This window comes from Erigeron canadensis, chromosome 4, assembly GCF_010389155.1.
Source record: "Erigeron canadensis isolate Cc75 chromosome 4, C_canadensis_v1, whole genome shotgun sequence".
Lineage (NCBI taxonomy): Eukaryota > Viridiplantae > Streptophyta > Magnoliopsida > Asterales > Asteraceae > Erigeron > Erigeron canadensis.
Window position 1 is genome coordinate 39,195,046 of NC_057764.1, and position 18,122 is coordinate 39,213,167.

The window sequence follows — 18,122 nt, forward strand, 5'->3', positions numbered from 1 at the left end:
AGTATATTTCTGTTATTCTATATCGAGAAGATTATTAGATACTCGTAAATCGTATGCTGCTGCTGCTTTTTTTTTAGGATAAGCTCTAGTGTGAATGAGTGAAGTCATTGTCATTCTAATATTATACACAAATTCGCACATGTACTCATTATGAATTTATGATTGTATATATATAAATACTTACATAAGACTTGATATACTAATACCTGTTTGTTTTCAATCCATAAAAATAAGTATTAAAAACACTTATCTTATTATAACTTATAACTAAATACCTATTCCAAGTTAGGACCAACTATTTAACCACATTTCCAATTGTAACATAGGGTTCATTGAAAAGAATGAAATTAAAAATAGACGTAAGATCTATGAACGAAAAAAAAATCAACACTAGATATAAAAATGTGATTTCAGTCAAATATGAATCATGTGAATGAAACAAGTTTATTTTGATAACTTCATATAACATTGGTTATTCCAAGTTTGTTGATGCTTTGTCGTAATTCTAAGTTTGTCACATTATTGATTTAGATACTCAATAAAAAAAAATAAAAGGTATTGTATGCGGTAAAACAATTATTTTGGTCAGCTGTAGTCCTGTAGATACTAGTTAACATGAATTAAGGTTAAGTTTTTGAGTAAACAAAACTCAGGTGACAATGTGTTAGTTAATCAAACAAAAAGGGGTGTTGTGCAATTTCATCAAATCATATTCAGTGGGATCATGTGAGAAAATGCTAGATCAAATTAACACGTTGGATCTACGTTTCAGCCAATCCACATTCCACAAACACGTTTACTAAATAATAAAATATCACCTATCTATCTAGATTTCTAGAATCCCGGCAACTTGGAGTTTTCTATTTGATGTTTCAAAATGATTAATCAAAATAACTTTATGACAATTAAATTTTGAAATATCCATTTATAATACCCTGAAACATTAAATATATCATTATTAAATAAAATATATCATATGGGCTTAAATACATTATTAAATATTATATATAAAGTCATTATATTCGATATATGTAACATATCACTGAAATATATTGAATATTTCAAATTTATCATTAAAAATTAAATTGTACTTATTATTTTTTTCTTTAATTCATGAGTTTTTCTTGCATAAAATGTCATGGAGCTAATTACTTGTGCAAAAATAAAAATATCAAATAGTTGAGTCACTTACAAACCAAGATCGCAACATTTAACTATATACTATGAATTGAATAGAATAACGGATTTAAAAATATCAATAAAATTAATCTTGTCGATAACATTGAATAAAATTTACACAGTTAGAGGAATAAACATGGATTGAATTATAAAAGCAAAGAGAAAAAAATGTGTGTAACTGTGATTTTTAGGTATTTTATTAATAATTTTAAAGTTTTTTTATGTTTTAATTTTGACTATATTAGTTTAATCGGGGATATTGGATATATTTCAATGACATATTTGATGTATTTCAATATTAACAGCAAAATATATAATATTTAAAAATTTTTGGAGATATTTTATTTTTACTTAACAATGACATATTTGATATATTGATAGATTAGGAATGACATATATGATACTTTATTATTCAATAATGACATATTTGATATATTGTTAAATTATAAATGACATATATGATATTTCAAAATTTAATTGGGCAAATATGATATTTTGTGACTTACCAATGACATATATGAAATTTCCCTTTCTAATATTTGGGAAATGATTAATCCTCCTAATACAATAGCCTAAATTCTTCTTAACTTTTAGATGAGGACATGTGGAAAATCAGGGGTGAGATTAAGAATAAAAAACTAGTGGTATCCACAATTTAAAGCTATTAGGAGAATTTTTAGGCTAATTTTGTGGGAGGATAAATCATTTTCCTTTTCTAATAAGTGTTGTACTTTTCATAAAGGGTAATGATTAATCCTCCTAATTTATTAGCCTAAAAATCTTCCTAATTTATTGGATGTGACATGTGAAAATTTAAGTGGAGAAATTAAGAAAGAAATTAAGTGGAATCAGCTTGTCAAATTTATAAGGTTTTAGAATAATTGTTAGGCTAATGTTTAGGAAGCTATTCATTTTCATTTTCCTTTCATAATACAACCTTTGCCTTTTTAATCTTTTTTGTTTTTTTTTTCTTCTTTACTATAAGTTTTTTTTTTTAAAAACTATAGGTGTATTAATATTTGATAAATGATCATTATCCAAATTTATTATTTAGACCACATTGTCATAGCCACATGGCCTCAAACGTTGTTTCTTATTTGATGTTTTTGATATTTTAGTGGATAAATTTAAGTCTTATTTTTCCATACTTGTGAGAATGAATTAATTGTAAAGATGAATCATGTAAACTTAAATTTACCGTAAATAAAATAAAACTATATTATCGAGAATCAAAATTATAATATACTAGAACGTTATCCGCTCAATACGGTGGTGGTCGTGACGGCTATGATCTGAAGGTAAGGGCGACTGCTGGTGGTAGATGAAGAATCGATTGGTGTAGATTATTGATGTAAAGGGTTAATAAAAATATTTTCAAAGATAAATGAGTGATAGTGTAATTTATTTATTAATGTTAATAGGTGGTATAAGTGAAAGTACTAAATAATTTAAGGGTGGTATATGAATATATTACACGAGAGCATTTTAGACATTTCTCCCATGTAACTCTCAATATGGGGGTATTTTCTCTAATACTTAGGTCGCGTTTGGTTAATAGAATTTGATGGAATTGGAATTGAATTCCATTCCTTAGTGCGTTTGGTTGCACGAAGAAGAGGTAATCTCATTCCATAGGAATGTAAACATTCTATCATTTGATGGAATCTCCATTCTTTGGGGATGGAGGAAGGAATTTTATTCCTTCCATCACTTGAATTTTTAAAAAATCAAAAACATTTCGTCAAATTTCATTCCTTCAAATTCCAATTCATTTGAAAGATTTCATTCATTCCCAAAACATTATGTGAACCAAACGCGCCCTTAGTATGTATATATATATATATATATAGGGAAAAGGGAATATAAGGCTGTCCGGCACCTAAGCTTAGGTGTGGAACCCCTCACATACTAATATTTTATTATTTCTTGTTTAATTAATAAGTGCATGAGCCTCCATGATCTTTATGGATTAAAAAAATAATATGTGAGTGTTCCACACCTAAGCTTAAATACCCGACAGCCTTATATTCTCATCCCCATATATATATATATATATATATATATATATATATATATATATATATATGTTTTAGGTAAAATAAAACAAGTATTAAAGTAAAACAAATAAAACAATACATTTTTCTTTAATGAAAATCACCGTGCATCATGAAAATCATTATGCATCAATTGCTTCGTGAATCTTCGTGCATCAATCTAACCACGCTCTAATGGTCAAGATCTTGTTTTATTTATTTTACTTTAATACTTGTTTTACAATACCCAACCCTATATATATATATATATATAGGGGGTCAATCAAATAAGACAGTTTTAAAATAAGAACGGTGAGAACACTTAAAAAACATCATTTTGATGCATTAAAAGTCCATAAAACTAACATAGTGTTTAACTAATTATCATTATTTAAGTGTTTAACAACACGTTGATCCGTCAAAATCGAAAAAATCACGTTTTTTGGTGGATGCATTATTTTGAAGAATATGCATCCAAGATGGATGCACAAAACAAAAAACATGATTTTCTTGATTTTTACAGGCCAATGTATTGTTATACACTTAAATAATGATAATTAGTGACGCATTATGTTAGTTTTATGGACTTTTAATGCATCAAAATGATATTTTTTAAGTGTTCTCACTGTTCTTATTTTAAGATTGTTCTCACTGGAGTGTTACAATATATATATATATATATATATATATATATATATATATATATAAGAATTTGGTATTTCAAAATATTCATTGGGATCGGTTATTTGGGTGAGGGTAGAGTAGTAGCTTTTCCTTTTTATTTATGGCGCGAAAATTAGAAGTTTATCAAAATTAGGGTTTATATCTGGAACAAATCCACCCATAAAAATTTCTCAATTTGAAAGAGAAAAGATTGTATATTTCAGCACCCAAATGGATGAATTGAAAGCCCTTTTGTTATCTTGTTCCAATTTAAAATCAAAATCAGAAAAATCAAATCTTTATTCAACATTATTACAACTTCAAGAACACTCAACTACTGACCCTTTACTACTTCAGTCACTAAGTAATGCATCTCATGCTCTTCTGTCACTGATTGTCAATGATATTTCAGATGATGATGAAGAAGTGTAAGCCTTTTTCATTATTTTATATATTTTTTTGTTGTATGGTTGTATTTAATGTGTGTGTGTGTGTGTGTTTGGATTTGGTTAATTGCAGAGGTGCACAGGCTTTGAAGTGTATGGGATTCATGATTTATCATCCATCAATTGTTAGTGGTATATCAGGTAGTTGGATTTTATATCGGTTTAATGTCACACAGGCACACACCCCCTTTACTTCGGTGTCGCTGTGGTTTTTGTTTGTTTAATGTTCATATGCTTGGTTTAAAATTTTGTTTGTTTGTAATGATATAGTTTTGACTATAACCTGTTTGTGCGGGTACGACAGGAGAGGATGCCGATATGGTTTTAAGTTCTTTGGAGAAGGTCATTTTGTCCACTCGCGTTAAGGTTAAATATGAATTTAGCTTGAGATAGTTTACGATAAACTTGTTTTCAGTGGTACTGACATGCATATTTTTGTTGCAGTCTGTTTGTAATTTAGGAGTCTGGTGCATATCAGTCCAACAGTTGAACGAATCGGTCTTAAATGCTCATATTGAATCTTTGGTAAGGGCAATAGTTCATGCTCTTGACAATCCTACTGGATCTTCGTCTACAACTTTTGAGGCCATGCAGGTATGACAATTTGGTAGAAAGATTTATCTTTACTTTTATTTTATTTGCGTATTTCGGTTCCTATTTATCTCTAATGGCTACTGGTACAGGCCGTCATGAAACTGGCGACTCAAGTGAATGAAAAGATGAGAGATACATCAAGCTTATGGGCTCCTTCCATATACAGAAGACTTGTTAGTGCCGATAAAAGGGAGAAAGATATGTCAGAAAGATGTTTAGTGAAAATTAAATCCACAATATGCCCCCCTCCTACAGCTCTTTCCAAGGTATATAAAATAAGAGTAATATATGTAGATTTTGAATAATAAAGTTAGTCTAGCGTGATTGCGTATTTGAAAATCTTGCTTTTTTGAGCAAATTTATGTTATGAATTTGATTATAAAATTGTTGAAAGTGATTGCTTGTAGTCGCAATAATCAGTTACAAGTTTTTAATTGAACAGAGTTTGCTTAAGATTACTTGTAGTTGCAATAATAAGTTTGTAATGTTCGAATAAACAGATGAATCCTATTTTCAGTGGTTTGAAAGACTTCTACTCCGTCTCACTGCACATCTCTTTTGTTCAACGAAAATGTCCTCTTTGGTTTTTTCATGTATCAAATTTTCATAAATATGTCAACTAATCTAAACATATGATTTATTGATCACTACGACTTTTGGCTGCAAATGCACATTCAAACACTATCTTATATGGACCATCTAATTACTACTGGCTAATTTGATCCTGATTGGCTGATTATTTGGAAGTTGTATTATCAGTTTCAAAATGCATATCTTGTTGCAGCTCTCATGAAAGCAGGGCTTGTTAAATAAAGCATATTCTGGCTATTTTATTTTTAGTCTTTGGTTTGACTGAATAAGTTATATTAAACAGGCAGTTGTTGTGGATGTTAAGAGTAAACTACTCCTTGCATTAGAGGAACTGTTAGGACAAGGCATGAAGATTCAAGCAATGCAAGCATGGGGATGGTTTACACGTCTAATAGGACCATATGCCATTAAAAATAGGCATATGGTCAATAAGCTTCTTAAAATTCCCGAGAAGACATTTTCTGACAGTGACCCACAAGTCAAGATTGCTACACAGGTAATTTTTCTAATATGTGTTGGTTCAAAAATTCTAAACATTTAATTTGTAATATTGGTCAAAAAGTGTTGGGTTGGGTGACCAGTAATACTAGTTTGTCCATTTTCTGAATTTGGTAATCACTAATGAATAAAATGTGATTTTGAAAATGGATAATACATTAACTATAGGACTGTAGTATTACATAATTATAATGTTTTAGAATAAAGGGATTTAAAAGTTTGTAAGTGACATAGGTCAATCGGTATCGCCGCTGCTATGCCCAAGGTTCACATGTGATACCGTGAAAGCTTACCAAATAAAAAACTCCCGGGTTCAATCCTTAGTTTGTGCCTAGGTGATTTGCGGGTACCAAAATGGTACCGGAGATCAGGGGGTTCCCTCCCAACTATCCTTTATACCAAATGGCAAATTTGCAACTATTCTGAACAGTTTTAATGCCACACAAATCTATTTATTTGAAAATTGGTCAATTGGGGTTGTTAATAGTTAATAACTGTTGAAACAGGTAAAATAAATGTTGAGAAGCCTATAGGGAACTGGTCAACCAAGTCAGAAGTCACTTAAAGTGTATTCAAATACTTTTGCTCTAATATTATAGTTCTTATTGTTGTTTGTAATACATTTTTTTGTAAAATTCTAAAAGGACAGTAAATGCTTCGGGTCAATCTAACTCTATCCTTGTTGTCCTGATCTGCACCAAAATGACCCGTTTTCACAAACACCCATATTCATCTGCCAATTTTGCCACCTCTGTACACGAGTATCTAATGACACAAATACTCCTCTTTCAGGTTGCCTGGGAAGCTTTGATTGATGCCCTGATCATTCTACCAGTACATGATTCTACAACCGAAGCTGGAACAGAACCGGCGTATGAAGATATTAATGGTACCTTTGAAGCCAATGGATTACCTAAAAGTATTAAACTCATAATGACACCCCTAATAGGAATCATGTCAAGCAAATGCGATTTATCAGTTCACTCATCCTGCATGAATACATGGAATTATTTGCTCCACAAACTCGACAATGTTGTTAATTATTCCTCAGTCATCAAAATCGTTCTAGATCCAATGCTGGAAGTGGTCTTTCGAGCTGGCCCTGACACTAAAAATATGTGGTCATGGAATTTCTGTGTGGATCTTATTGATAGCTATGCATTAACAACAAAAATTGATGCAAAGCATTACCCCATCAAATGGATGCCTTGGAAATTAGGTCAGTTTGACCGTTTTATACAATTTGTTCTTTTATTCATCAGTCACGGGGCCTATGATGTTGCTCTAAGAATATTCCGCTCTTCATTGAAAGGAGTTCGATCTAATCTTACAAGATCAAGTGTTCCTTTTAGTGAGGTTAAGTCATGCATCGATACCATTATTACAAGTCTAAAGAAGATATCTGAAGGTGGTATTGGTCAAACTTCTCTTGACTTAATAGAAATTGTTACTGAGGAGTTGCAACCGTCGATTTTGGGGTCTCCACTTTACAAGATGAAACTTGACACCAAGTTCACTGAAAACTTGAATCAAATGAATGAGGAAACAAACATGGTCTCACCAGTGGTGTATATTATAGTACTCTACTTTCATGATATAGTTGATCATAGTTTCTATGCACAGAAATTATCTCGCTATGTAACTTTGTTGCTGGAGTCCTATGATTCTTACGAAATTCTTCACATGTTGACATGTTTATTGTACAAGTTCTTGATCCCCGATTGCTTAAATATTTGGATTATTATAGCAAATTCCCTGAAAGATCACGTAAATGGTAAATCAGAACCTGATGACTCTTTGGATCTTGTGATCTCTCGTTTATCGGCCTACCCTTTTGTTGTTTTCTCATCGGGGGTACAAAAGAATATTGATGTTGTACAAGTGGTTGAATCATGGAAGTCCCTATCCATGTCTTTCCAGTACTGTGAAGAATCGTTTCAGATTCTTGATCAGTTTCTTGAAAACTATATCAAGGTAGATTTTACAGAAAACCTTCGGGATTATGAATTTCTTCTCTTCTGTGGAAATGCTGTAACATGTGTGCTTGAGCATGTTCTTAAATCATCATCAGATATATGTCGAAAGAATAATGATGTTGGTGATCATAAGAGATCTCATTGCACCAAAACCAGCCTGAATCGTGCTGCCAGGTCAGCAGAAAAAAATTCCTGGGAAACTTTACACTTAAAATCTGCCCTCTTCTTACAATAGTTAAAGATATCGATTTTACTTTATTTTCCTGGTGTATTTGTGTAGGTTTTTAAGTGTGTCATATGGAGAAGTAAAAGCAAAAGCAAATCTGCAGATTTTTGATATAACCTCCAGGTGCGTTAGTAAATCTACATCCTGTGATTGTGACTTTCATTTGGTAGGTTGTCAGGCTTGATGTTCTTTTGGGTCTGATTATTGTATAAAAGACTAGATATCTATAGTTGATTAAGTTTCTCGATAGGGCAACTGTATTTTGGTATTTATCTGATTGAAAAATAATTTCAGGGTCTTTTCCACATTGGTACGCATCATGGAATCTTTTCACTTTGATGAAGATATTATTCCATTTGTTGAGGTTTGTATATCTCTTACATGATGTTAATTTTATATATGCATGAATGTGTCATGTGTTTGTGCATTGGTGGGGGAATACATGGTTCACTAGTAGATGTGGCAAAATGGCTCTGGTCGGGTTGATCTAAAACTTTTTTTGTTCTAGAATAAGAAAGAACTATACACATAATTACTGGTTCAAATATACCAATGTACAACTATGTTAAAGCATTTCATTGGTTATGTAATGACTTGTTGTGTAGATACCATCAAGCGTTGTCAAAATGTTTATCAAATTCTAGTTAAAAGATAGGGGAATTGGAGGCCCTATGTTCAAACATTGGCTAGTACACAATATTTTTTTTTGCCACCCATGTGTGGCTACGCCTGTCTCTCTTTTGAAGAGCTTTACCCGGTCGAGTTTTTGTGGTTGTTGACTTGGACCTGGTGGATTAGTCGGTAATAATCCGGACACCACGAGTACCGAAAAATAAAACAACTATGATTACAGAAACTATATTGAAGGTTTATAAAGTTTTATTCACAAACTAATAAACTATAGTTTTATGTGTATGACCCGTTAGACATACAATATACTCAATTACTCCTAATCCACCCATGCATAGTAAACTGGTGAAATTGCCACCTCAATCTATGTGTGTACTTTGAAAATCATTTTATAGTACAAAGAAATATAAATTTAGACATTTGTTACGAAGGTGCACATGGTTATCAGAAATCTTAAGACATTATTTACTTTGTTTTCTATTGTTCATTCAGATTCTATCTGTTCCATTGCTTCAATGGCTATCAGATCTTGAACTACAACACGAAAACTCAATTTATCAACTCCATCAGTTATGGATCGCTACCCTCAAATCTTTGCAAAACTGTTGGCCACCAATAAACTTTAACTCAGCCTTTCTAAAACGTCAAGCAACCCTACTTGAAGCAACTCTTGACCACCCAAATTCTACAATCTCTAACGCAACCATCACCTTTTGGAATTTAACATATGGTGAACAAATCAAGCTAGACTACCCTCAAAACTTACTTCCTGTTTTGGACAAGCTGTCAAAAAGTGGCAAAATAAACCTTTGCAAAAAGAGGTACTCGAGAATAGATGCTGCCATTAGTCCTCCGAAGAAACATAAGGTCATCACAACATTAAACCGATGTGTGAAAAGAGTAGCACTTTTGGATGACCAAGTGAAAGATGCTGGGCCTAATGTATCTAAGAGGAAAAGGTTAGAACTAACCGAACACCAAAAGGAAGTGAGACGAGCGCAACAAGGCAGGTCAAAAGATTGTGAAGGCCGTGGACCGGGGGTTCGCACTTACACGAGCGTTGACTTTTCTCAAGGCGTTGAAGACGAGTCGCAAGAAGAGAGCCAAGATTTGAGGAATACAGAAGCTATCTTGGAGATGTTGAAAAGAGATAATAATAATAATAATAAGTTGTTTAAAGCTGGACATTGAGTATGTATTACGAGTAGTATTTACTATTTAGTAGAGTAGTTTGTGGGCTGTATCTGTATCAGTTTGTTAATCAATGAAATCAGTTGTTATTCTAAACTTCATTGAACGCAGTGTAATATGTATACACTTTTTTCAATTAAGCTGCAAATCCTTGATCACTTCGGTACATACAGGATTACATGAGTTCATATATAATTAAGTTTATTCTAAATTAATTTTTAATTCCTTTTCCCATGTTTAGTCTTGTATTCCTTCCAAAGTTGCTCCACGGGTTTCCCTGATAACTCTTTAAAGTACGAAACATCGTAAGTCTTCCTCATCTTGTTATTAAGCTTAGCCACAAATCCTGGAAAGAGCCCGTCACAATATTCCAGAAAACGGGCTGTGAAAGCATAACCCTGGTCCCATTTATCCCCATCCCCAGGCTTTGCAAAGGATGGTGGCATGTAATTTGCTTTTATCCTTGTAAAATCCGCAATACCTTCTACAAGATTAACAGGAGTTTTACCCTCGGCATCCCATTGTAAGACGTGGGTCATTTCGTGGTACATAACTGACGTAAAGTCCCATTTCAAGTCCCCTTGGACGATATCCAAATAATTGGAACTAACATTAATTTTGCTCTGTCCCCATTTGATACCTGCAGCATCTGTGGACTCTCTAATGTAAACTTGTATAGTATCCATGGGCTTTCGATCTGACGTACTGCTTTGTTGCAAGATGGTAGACCATATGAAGTTTGTCAATGTAGGCAATAGTTCTTTTGTGTACGGAATTCCGATTTTTTCTGTGAACTTGATGCCCCCAGGAGTTTTGGGGACTTCATTAATCACTTCGTACTTCAATCCGGCGGATGAGATTCTAGCGAAAGTTAATGAGAATGTTAACAGGGTACACAGGAACAAGGGTTTGGGAGCCATGGAAGGTCTTTTGCATATAACTGTTATATGCATATATATATATATACGTATACGTATATGTCCGATGCACATGAATTATATCGAAGTAATTCTACCTAAATGTACGTTGTTTATATATCTAAAGTTTGTTGCATCTTTCCTAAGGACTGACTTTATGGTTTTAAATAGGAAGGAGATTCTTAAAGTTCTCCCAAGTCAAGTTGATCAGAGACTATAGGGAATCCTTTCCCTTTTAAATTTGACAACGGATTTTTAAAATTTGTCATAACTGTATACGTATTTTAAACTTTCCATCGAAAATGACTTCATTTGTATGGTCGAAAGAAATCATGACATTGTTTCTCAAAGAGAACAATTGTAGCTTCAAACCTTCTTTAAAGCTTGTGTGCTCCGTAACGGGGGCTAAAATCGAAACGTCATGTATGTAACACAGCTAAACAAACAAAAAAAGGAAAACAAATATGACATATAAAAAACAAAAAAAGAATGAGATAAGCTTAAGAGAGAAAAATAATACAATATTGTGTTAAGTTTTATCTCGCATGTTATGCGAGGAAATACGTATAAAACTATCAAAAAGTTTACTACTGTTAATAAAACCATTAAAATATTATACATTTACAAACATAAGTAACAAATGTTGAAATATGACGATTATATCATCTTTACATTTTCTTTTTAGTATTGGCGGGTTAGAAGTACGTTGAATACATATTTATAGTTTATGTAAAACTAAATGAGATAATACATATTCATTACAACGTATGTGAACGAACTATGTGATATGATAAAAGTTTTACAAATGAAGTTGTAGAGTTGATAATATCATATTACATTACATAGTTTATCTAGAAAAATAAAATCATTATTTTATGTTTATAAGACATTGGAGATGGAGGCATAGAGCATCTACTATACATAATTGTATATTATATTTTGTTAGAATTTTATCTATAATTTATAATATTTTATAAAAAAGTTAAAGAACCATCTCTTTCGAAATCTCAAAAATAAATGGATATATTTAAAATATTCATTTCCTTTATTTATTAATTTAAACATCTCTGTCTATATATACTTAATGGAATAATTTACAACATAAATCTCTTAATCCTTAAAATAATTACATTATCTCTTTTAAAATCAATGACTTTTACATTAACCATCATTGCCGCCTTCACCATTAGTCACCGTCACCTTTGCCACTGCCACCACCGCCACCCGTCAACGGCAACACCACCACACGCCGCTACAAACATCATCGCTGCATTGCGCGGGATATGAGACATATATATTCATTGCATTCATAATACAGATATCTTAACATAAACGGTGTCATATTTGTTTGTGGAACCATCAAACATAATAGTATATTATGTAAAGTCATTTTGTGTATTATTTATATATGATCTTAGATCTTATTTAATTCACTTTACAGTATTTTTTTTTATATAAATACATATCACATACAATATATATATGATGAAGCAAGATGGCTTTTTAACGTACTATTATATATATATTGCGCGCATGTGAATGTGAATGTTACTGAATAATTAATAATTCTTTTTCCCGTACTTGGCCTTGTATTCCGTCCAAAGTTGTTCCACAGGTTTCCCAGTTAATTCTTTGAAGAACGAAACATCATAAGTGTTTTTCATCTTGTTGTTAAGCTTTGCCACAAACCCTGGAACAAGCCCATCACAATATTCGAGAAAACGAGCTGTGAAAGAATAACCTTGGTCCCAACTATTCCCATCTCCGGGCTTTGTATAGCCTGTAGGTGGGACATAGTTGGCTTTGATTTGCGTATATTCCGCTATGCCTTCCACCAAACCACGGGGGCATTTACCCTCCCCAGTCCATTGAAAAATATGGGTTGCTTCGTGGTACACAGTAGTGGTGAAGTACCATTTCACGTCTCCTTTATATTCTTGTATAACATCGGAACTAATATTCATTTGGTTTCCTATCGTCACGGCTACTACACCTGCAGGTACTTTCTGGAGCTTAGTTATGAGCACTTGTATAACGTTAAAGTTTTTTCGATCTGCTGGGTTGTTTTGTTGGAAGATAGTAGACCAAATGAAGTTTGTGACTTTAGGTAATAATTCTTTTGTGTAAGGAATACCAATCTCGTTAGTATATCTGATGCTCCCGGGGGTTTTGGGGACATCATTAATCACTTTATACTCCATGCTACCGGCTCCATAGTAGAATAAATATAATAACATCAAGGTATACACAAACAACAACTTTGGATCAGCCATTATTAAATATCTACTGACTCAAGATCGATGCGTACGTACGTACGTACATCAATTCACGCACACATATATATACACCCGCCCACACACCAAATTCACTTACGACGTATATATAACCCATCTAACTCGATCTGTTAAAACGTACTATGAGTGAATATAATTAAAAAACATATATAAGATATTTACGTATAAATTTCTCACTCTTATACGACGTATAGTACGGGTCTTAATTAACCTAGCGAGCAAAAGAACATACTCATCTTTTTTGAAATAAACTATCATATTTATAAGTAGAATTAATCATCTGTTTTGTAGATAATTATCAACCAATATTATTAAAATAGAATTGAAGAATATTTGAAGTGACATGTGTTACAACCTTCCAATAACACATAACCTTTTAACCATATACTTACTATAAAACAGATGTTGTTACCTAACTAACGAATAATATTGTTTTTTTTTTTATTTATCGTCACAAGATAATTCTCAATCTATATATAGTTATATTCCTAATTTGTGTTTGGAAAGGATCTAATAACTTTAAATAACTTATATCTTGTATTTGAAACTGCATGTGCTTACATAGTTTGTACTTTGTAGTATGATGAGAAAAGGTTACACCATATATAAAGAATGTTAACTTAAATAATTGTGATTAATTGACTTGAATTAGTACAAGGTGTTGTCTGAGTATTTCTGACTTTTGCTAACCAAGGTACGTAACGATTGTTGATAAGTAAAATATTTTGGGCAAGGTGTATTTTTTTTATAAGTTAGTCAACGATGTAGCTTAATATGTAACTTTTAAAACATCTTATCTTAATATATATTACTCGTATAAGACCGTTGAAATAATAACTTATTAACCAATCAAATCATTTAATTTTATCAAATTGATTTCCGCTTATGTCATCATTTAGATCAACTACAAATTAAAATCCTAATGATCATTATCCAAATATATTATTATATACTAAGTTTGTGTAGAAAAAGTCCATTAACTTACACTTTTTTGTTTTCCATCAACAAGTTACACTTTTTACCCATGAATACTTAATTTATATCTATTTTTAACCATTACTTGAGAAGATTTTTTTAAAATTTTCATAGGGGACGATCATAGAACATGATTTACAACAAATGGTTATTTGAATACTAGATCCAAATTAATAGAACATGGGACGATCAACAAAACATGATTTACAAAATTTGAATTCTAAATCCAAATGGTTATTTGAATACTAAATCCAAATTAATATGAACTTCATTCAACATTCATTCTATCTCTCAATGAAAAAGATACAAAATTTTCTCCCTTTTTATAAATATATATATATATTAGTTTTGTGTATTAACGTTTTTAACGTTATAATTATCACTCAAATCAAGAGTCTTAATTGTTATCAAAAATATGAAAACAATCCTAAATGTTATCTAATTATCATAAGACAGGTAATTGAAAATAAGTTTCTTCGTGTTATGGGGCTCGCATCATGAAAGACATATACTTCAATGTCAAGTACATGATCACAAGTATGTTTATATTTTAATTCTTAATTATCTTTCATAATGATACCACATTATGAGTACAACTGGTTTCAAAAAATTATCTAATGGAGAAATTATTATAGCATGTGTCTTGTGGAAGGACTTAAACAAACAATTCCATCAATATGCCTCAGCTAATAATGATAGTGACAAACATGTGATTATTGTACAACAACTTGCAAAGTATAACACTTTGAACCATATATTTCTAAAATTATAAGTTTTAATGACTTAAATATATGAAGATTTTATAGTAATAATATCATAAATCTTGTGTCTAGTGTTGGACACAAGTCTAAAATTTAGTTCCAACTAAAATTCCGTGGTATATATAGACTTAGCCACAACCATTATGTTCTCGAGTTTATTCTTAATAAGAATATAATAATAGATTTAAAAAAGGAAAAGATGGAAAAGTATATAGCAAAAAACAAATAAACAATCCTTTCGATTTTACTTCCTTTTTTTTAATTTCTTTAATAAAAAAACCAAAAAACACAATTATTTTGAAATTTTATCATTTCTTTCTTTGTATCTTTTTATCTTTTACAAAAGTCGAGAATACAAGTACAAGCATGACACTCTATGTGTATCCTCATAAATCACTTCCTACTTCAATCCGACAGAAGAGATTCTAGTGAAAGTTAATGAGAACATGATCAAGGTACACAGGAAGAAAGGTTTCGGAGCTATGAAAGGTATGTTGGCATTTTATTAACCGATTAACAATGTCACACGACAGTTTGAATGTCAAACCAAAATTTTCATAAAACCTTTAAAAAAACAACTTTATTAAAGCAGTAACATAGCGGAAGCGTGTTAATAAACTGTAGAACTGTTCAATATTCCTTCACCAAAATCCACATGCATACAATATAAGTAACCTAAATAAATACAAGCTAACCTTGTTGCGGTAGACAACATCCCTCATGATGTTGAAGATTCCGGAAACAAGATTCCAAATGTAGAGACCCTCCGTTGAACAATGTCTTAACCAAGGATCTGCTAGACACCATTAAACTTACGACCGCAACCGAACGAAACCCTAGGAATATCCCTAAGGTCAAAGTCCACCTCTCTTGAAGTAAGAGAGTCGAATTCGAATCCCTTTTTAGGGTTCTTCAATTCGACACTCACCAAACACAAAAGACAAGAAACCTTTGTTTAAACTAATTTAGGGTTTAACTAAAACCCTAAAATTTTAAACCTAAAACATATGGTTAGTCGGGTCTACAAAAGTTCACACAATTACAACAAGGTCTTATTACTTAACGTGCATATACCTTTTATATGCATATATACGTGTCTACGAAAGTTCACACAATTTCAACAAGGTTTTATTACTTAACGTGCATATACCTTCTATATGCATATATACGTATACGTATATATCCGATGCACATGTATCAAGTAATTCTACCTAAATGTATGTTGTTTATATATCTAAAGTTTGTTGCATCTTTTCTAAGGAATTACTAAATATGTGGATGCATCTTCCTAAATATGATAATGGAAATTTAAAATTTGTCATATTTGTATACATGGATGACTTTTAAACTTTCCATTGAAGAAGACTTCATTTGTGTGGTCGAAAGAAAACATGGTATATATTGTTTCTCAAAGAGAAAAATTGTAGCTTCAAACCTTCTTTAATGCCCGTGCACTCCATGTCGGGGGCTAAAATCGAAACATCATGTATGTAATACCGCAAACAAACAAAAGAGGGAAACAAGTTTGAAAAAATAAGATAAGATATTGAGATTAACTTAAGGGACGAAAATTAAAATTAAGTTTCTTAAAAAAAAAACAAAGACAAAAAAATTTAATCAAGATGTGCTATATCATGTATCTTTGGAAGAAAACTGAGTTGGGGTTGTGGTTGGGAGTAATTTTCTATTTCTTTTAATAATAATAAAAAAAAAAAGAAATACCTTTAAGGCTTTTGAGAAAATTTTGGGCTCAGGTTCTCGTACTGACATTCCAAGAAGGGCTATTTTTTTAAAAAGGAACTTTCTAAACATTCGCTCAAAGCCATACCCAAAGCAAAGATCTGCGATGGGAAAAAAGGGGGAGTACAAACAGGGCGGGTTTGTGTCACAACAAGCCCGTTTTCTCTCTCTAACTCTTTTTTTCCTAAAGGTGTTTTAGAGCAAAAGGCCCTTACATGTATTTTTCCAGGTTGGATTTTTAAGCTCTGAAAAACCGTTAAAAAAACTCTTACCAAACATTCACATAATATAATTAGATTATTATTCCCCATATTATGCTAAGCAATATATAAAAAACTACTAAAATATTTATAGTTGATAATGTTTTACATTTACAAATAAATATATAAAATGTTGGAAAATGACTATTATATCACTTTTACATTCTTTTTTTTAGTATTAGAAGGTTAGAAGCAACCATAACGATTACTAATGGTTTGAATACGTTTTTATATTAATTAGATTATCTGTTGCGTAAGACGGGCCAAACATATTAAGTTATCATTATCACTTATAATATAATTAGTAGTTATATAAGACACCTTGAAATTTGATCACTATTATTTTAAAAAATATTTTGTATCAAAAGTTATTACAAAGATATGTATATTAATTAAATCTTTTGCGATATCTTTTAAAATATTTATATAACAGAGATACTTAGGCCTCTCCCTAAGCAAACCCTCTTTCACACTGCCACATCAGCTTTTCTCTCCCTTCATCCACCTCTTCCACAATCACTCCCTATAACCCCTCTTCCACACATTTTATTTATTTTATTTTATATTTACATAAAAAAATAAATAATTCAATATTTATTTAAAATTAAATATTAAAAAAGCATAGTACATTTATTAAAAAAAAACACATTACATTAATTAAAAAAAACACATTACATTTATTTAAAAAAAATACATTACATTTATTAAGTAAAAAACACAATTAAAAAAAAACTACACTCAACGTTCACATTGGTTTTCCGGCAAGTTCCAAATATGCTCGACTAGGGCACCTCTTAGATGGTTGTAATTCACCTGTCATACGTAAGTGAATGTCAACACGTTCGTCCCAAGAACGCGTTGGCGGGGTATCGGGAATTAGCTCCAAATCCAAAGGACTAATTGCACGCCCGTTATATTCAACGACCATGTTGTGCAACAGCACACAAGAGTACATGATGCGTTTAATTTTGTTAATACTTAATGGACGCGCACCCTGTTGAAGGATTCTCCATCGACCTTGAAGTACCCCAAAAGCACGCTCCACGTCTTTTCTTGCAGACTCTTGGAAGCGTTTGGATTTACTGGTCTTAAGGTCCATGGGACACTTGAAAGACTTGACAAATGTAGCTCATTCTGGATAGATACCA

At 31.6% G+C, this 18,122-nt stretch overlaps 3 protein-coding genes across 3 annotated transcripts; 1 reads left to right on the forward strand and 2 right to left on the reverse strand.

Moving 5' to 3' along the window:
- Positions 1-3,982: 3,982 nt before the first annotated feature.
- LOC122596761 lies at positions 3,983-10,163 on the forward strand. Its single transcript, XM_043769390.1, has 10 exons — positions 3,983-4,303; positions 4,395-4,462; positions 4,626-4,687; positions 4,766-4,915; positions 5,005-5,181; positions 5,790-6,002; positions 6,797-8,154; positions 8,261-8,329; positions 8,501-8,570; positions 9,329-10,163. The coding sequence occupies exons 1-10, from the start codon at positions 4,107-4,109 to the stop codon at positions 10,025-10,027; spliced, it is 3,063 nt and encodes a 1,020-aa protein (XP_043625325.1). The 5' UTR covers positions 3,983-4,106; the 3' UTR covers positions 10,028-10,163.
- Positions 10,164-10,245: 82 nt separating this feature from the next.
- LOC122597574 lies at positions 10,246-10,947 on the reverse strand. Its single transcript, XM_043770151.1, has one exon. It carries the CDS (start codon positions 10,945-10,947, stop codon positions 10,246-10,248), a length of 702 nt encoding a protein of 233 aa, XP_043626086.1.
- A 1,556-nt stretch (positions 10,948-12,503) lies between these two features.
- On the reverse strand, positions 12,504-13,217 carry LOC122597575. The gene has a single exon (XM_043770152.1). The coding sequence runs from the start codon at positions 13,215-13,217 to the stop codon at positions 12,504-12,506; it is 714 nt and encodes a 237-aa protein (XP_043626087.1).
- Positions 13,218-18,122: the final 4,905 nt, after the last annotated feature.

What these genes read in the sequence shown, in the direction of transcription:
- LOC122596761 (XM_043769390.1), top strand. Translation starts at nt 4,107, where the DNA reads ATGGATGAATTGAAAGCCCTTTTGTTATCTTGTTCCAATTTAAAATCA. An exon ending in CAACTTTTGAGGCCATGCAG is followed by an intron (nt 4,916 to 5,004) that starts GTATGACAATTT and finishes CTACTGGTACAG; the next exon opens with GCCGTCATGAAACTGGCGAC. An exon ending in ATTTTTGATATAACCTCCAG is followed by an intron (nt 8,330 to 8,500) that starts GTGCGTTAGTAA and finishes AAATAATTTCAG; the next exon opens with GGTCTTTTCCACATTGGTAC.
- LOC122597574 (XM_043770151.1), bottom strand. Translation starts at nt 10,947, where the DNA reads ATGGCTCCCAAACCCTTGTTCCTGTGTACCCTGTTAACATTCTCATTA.
- LOC122597575 (XM_043770152.1), bottom strand. Translation starts at nt 13,217, where the DNA reads ATGGCTGATCCAAAGTTGTTGTTTGTGTATACCTTGATGTTATTATAT.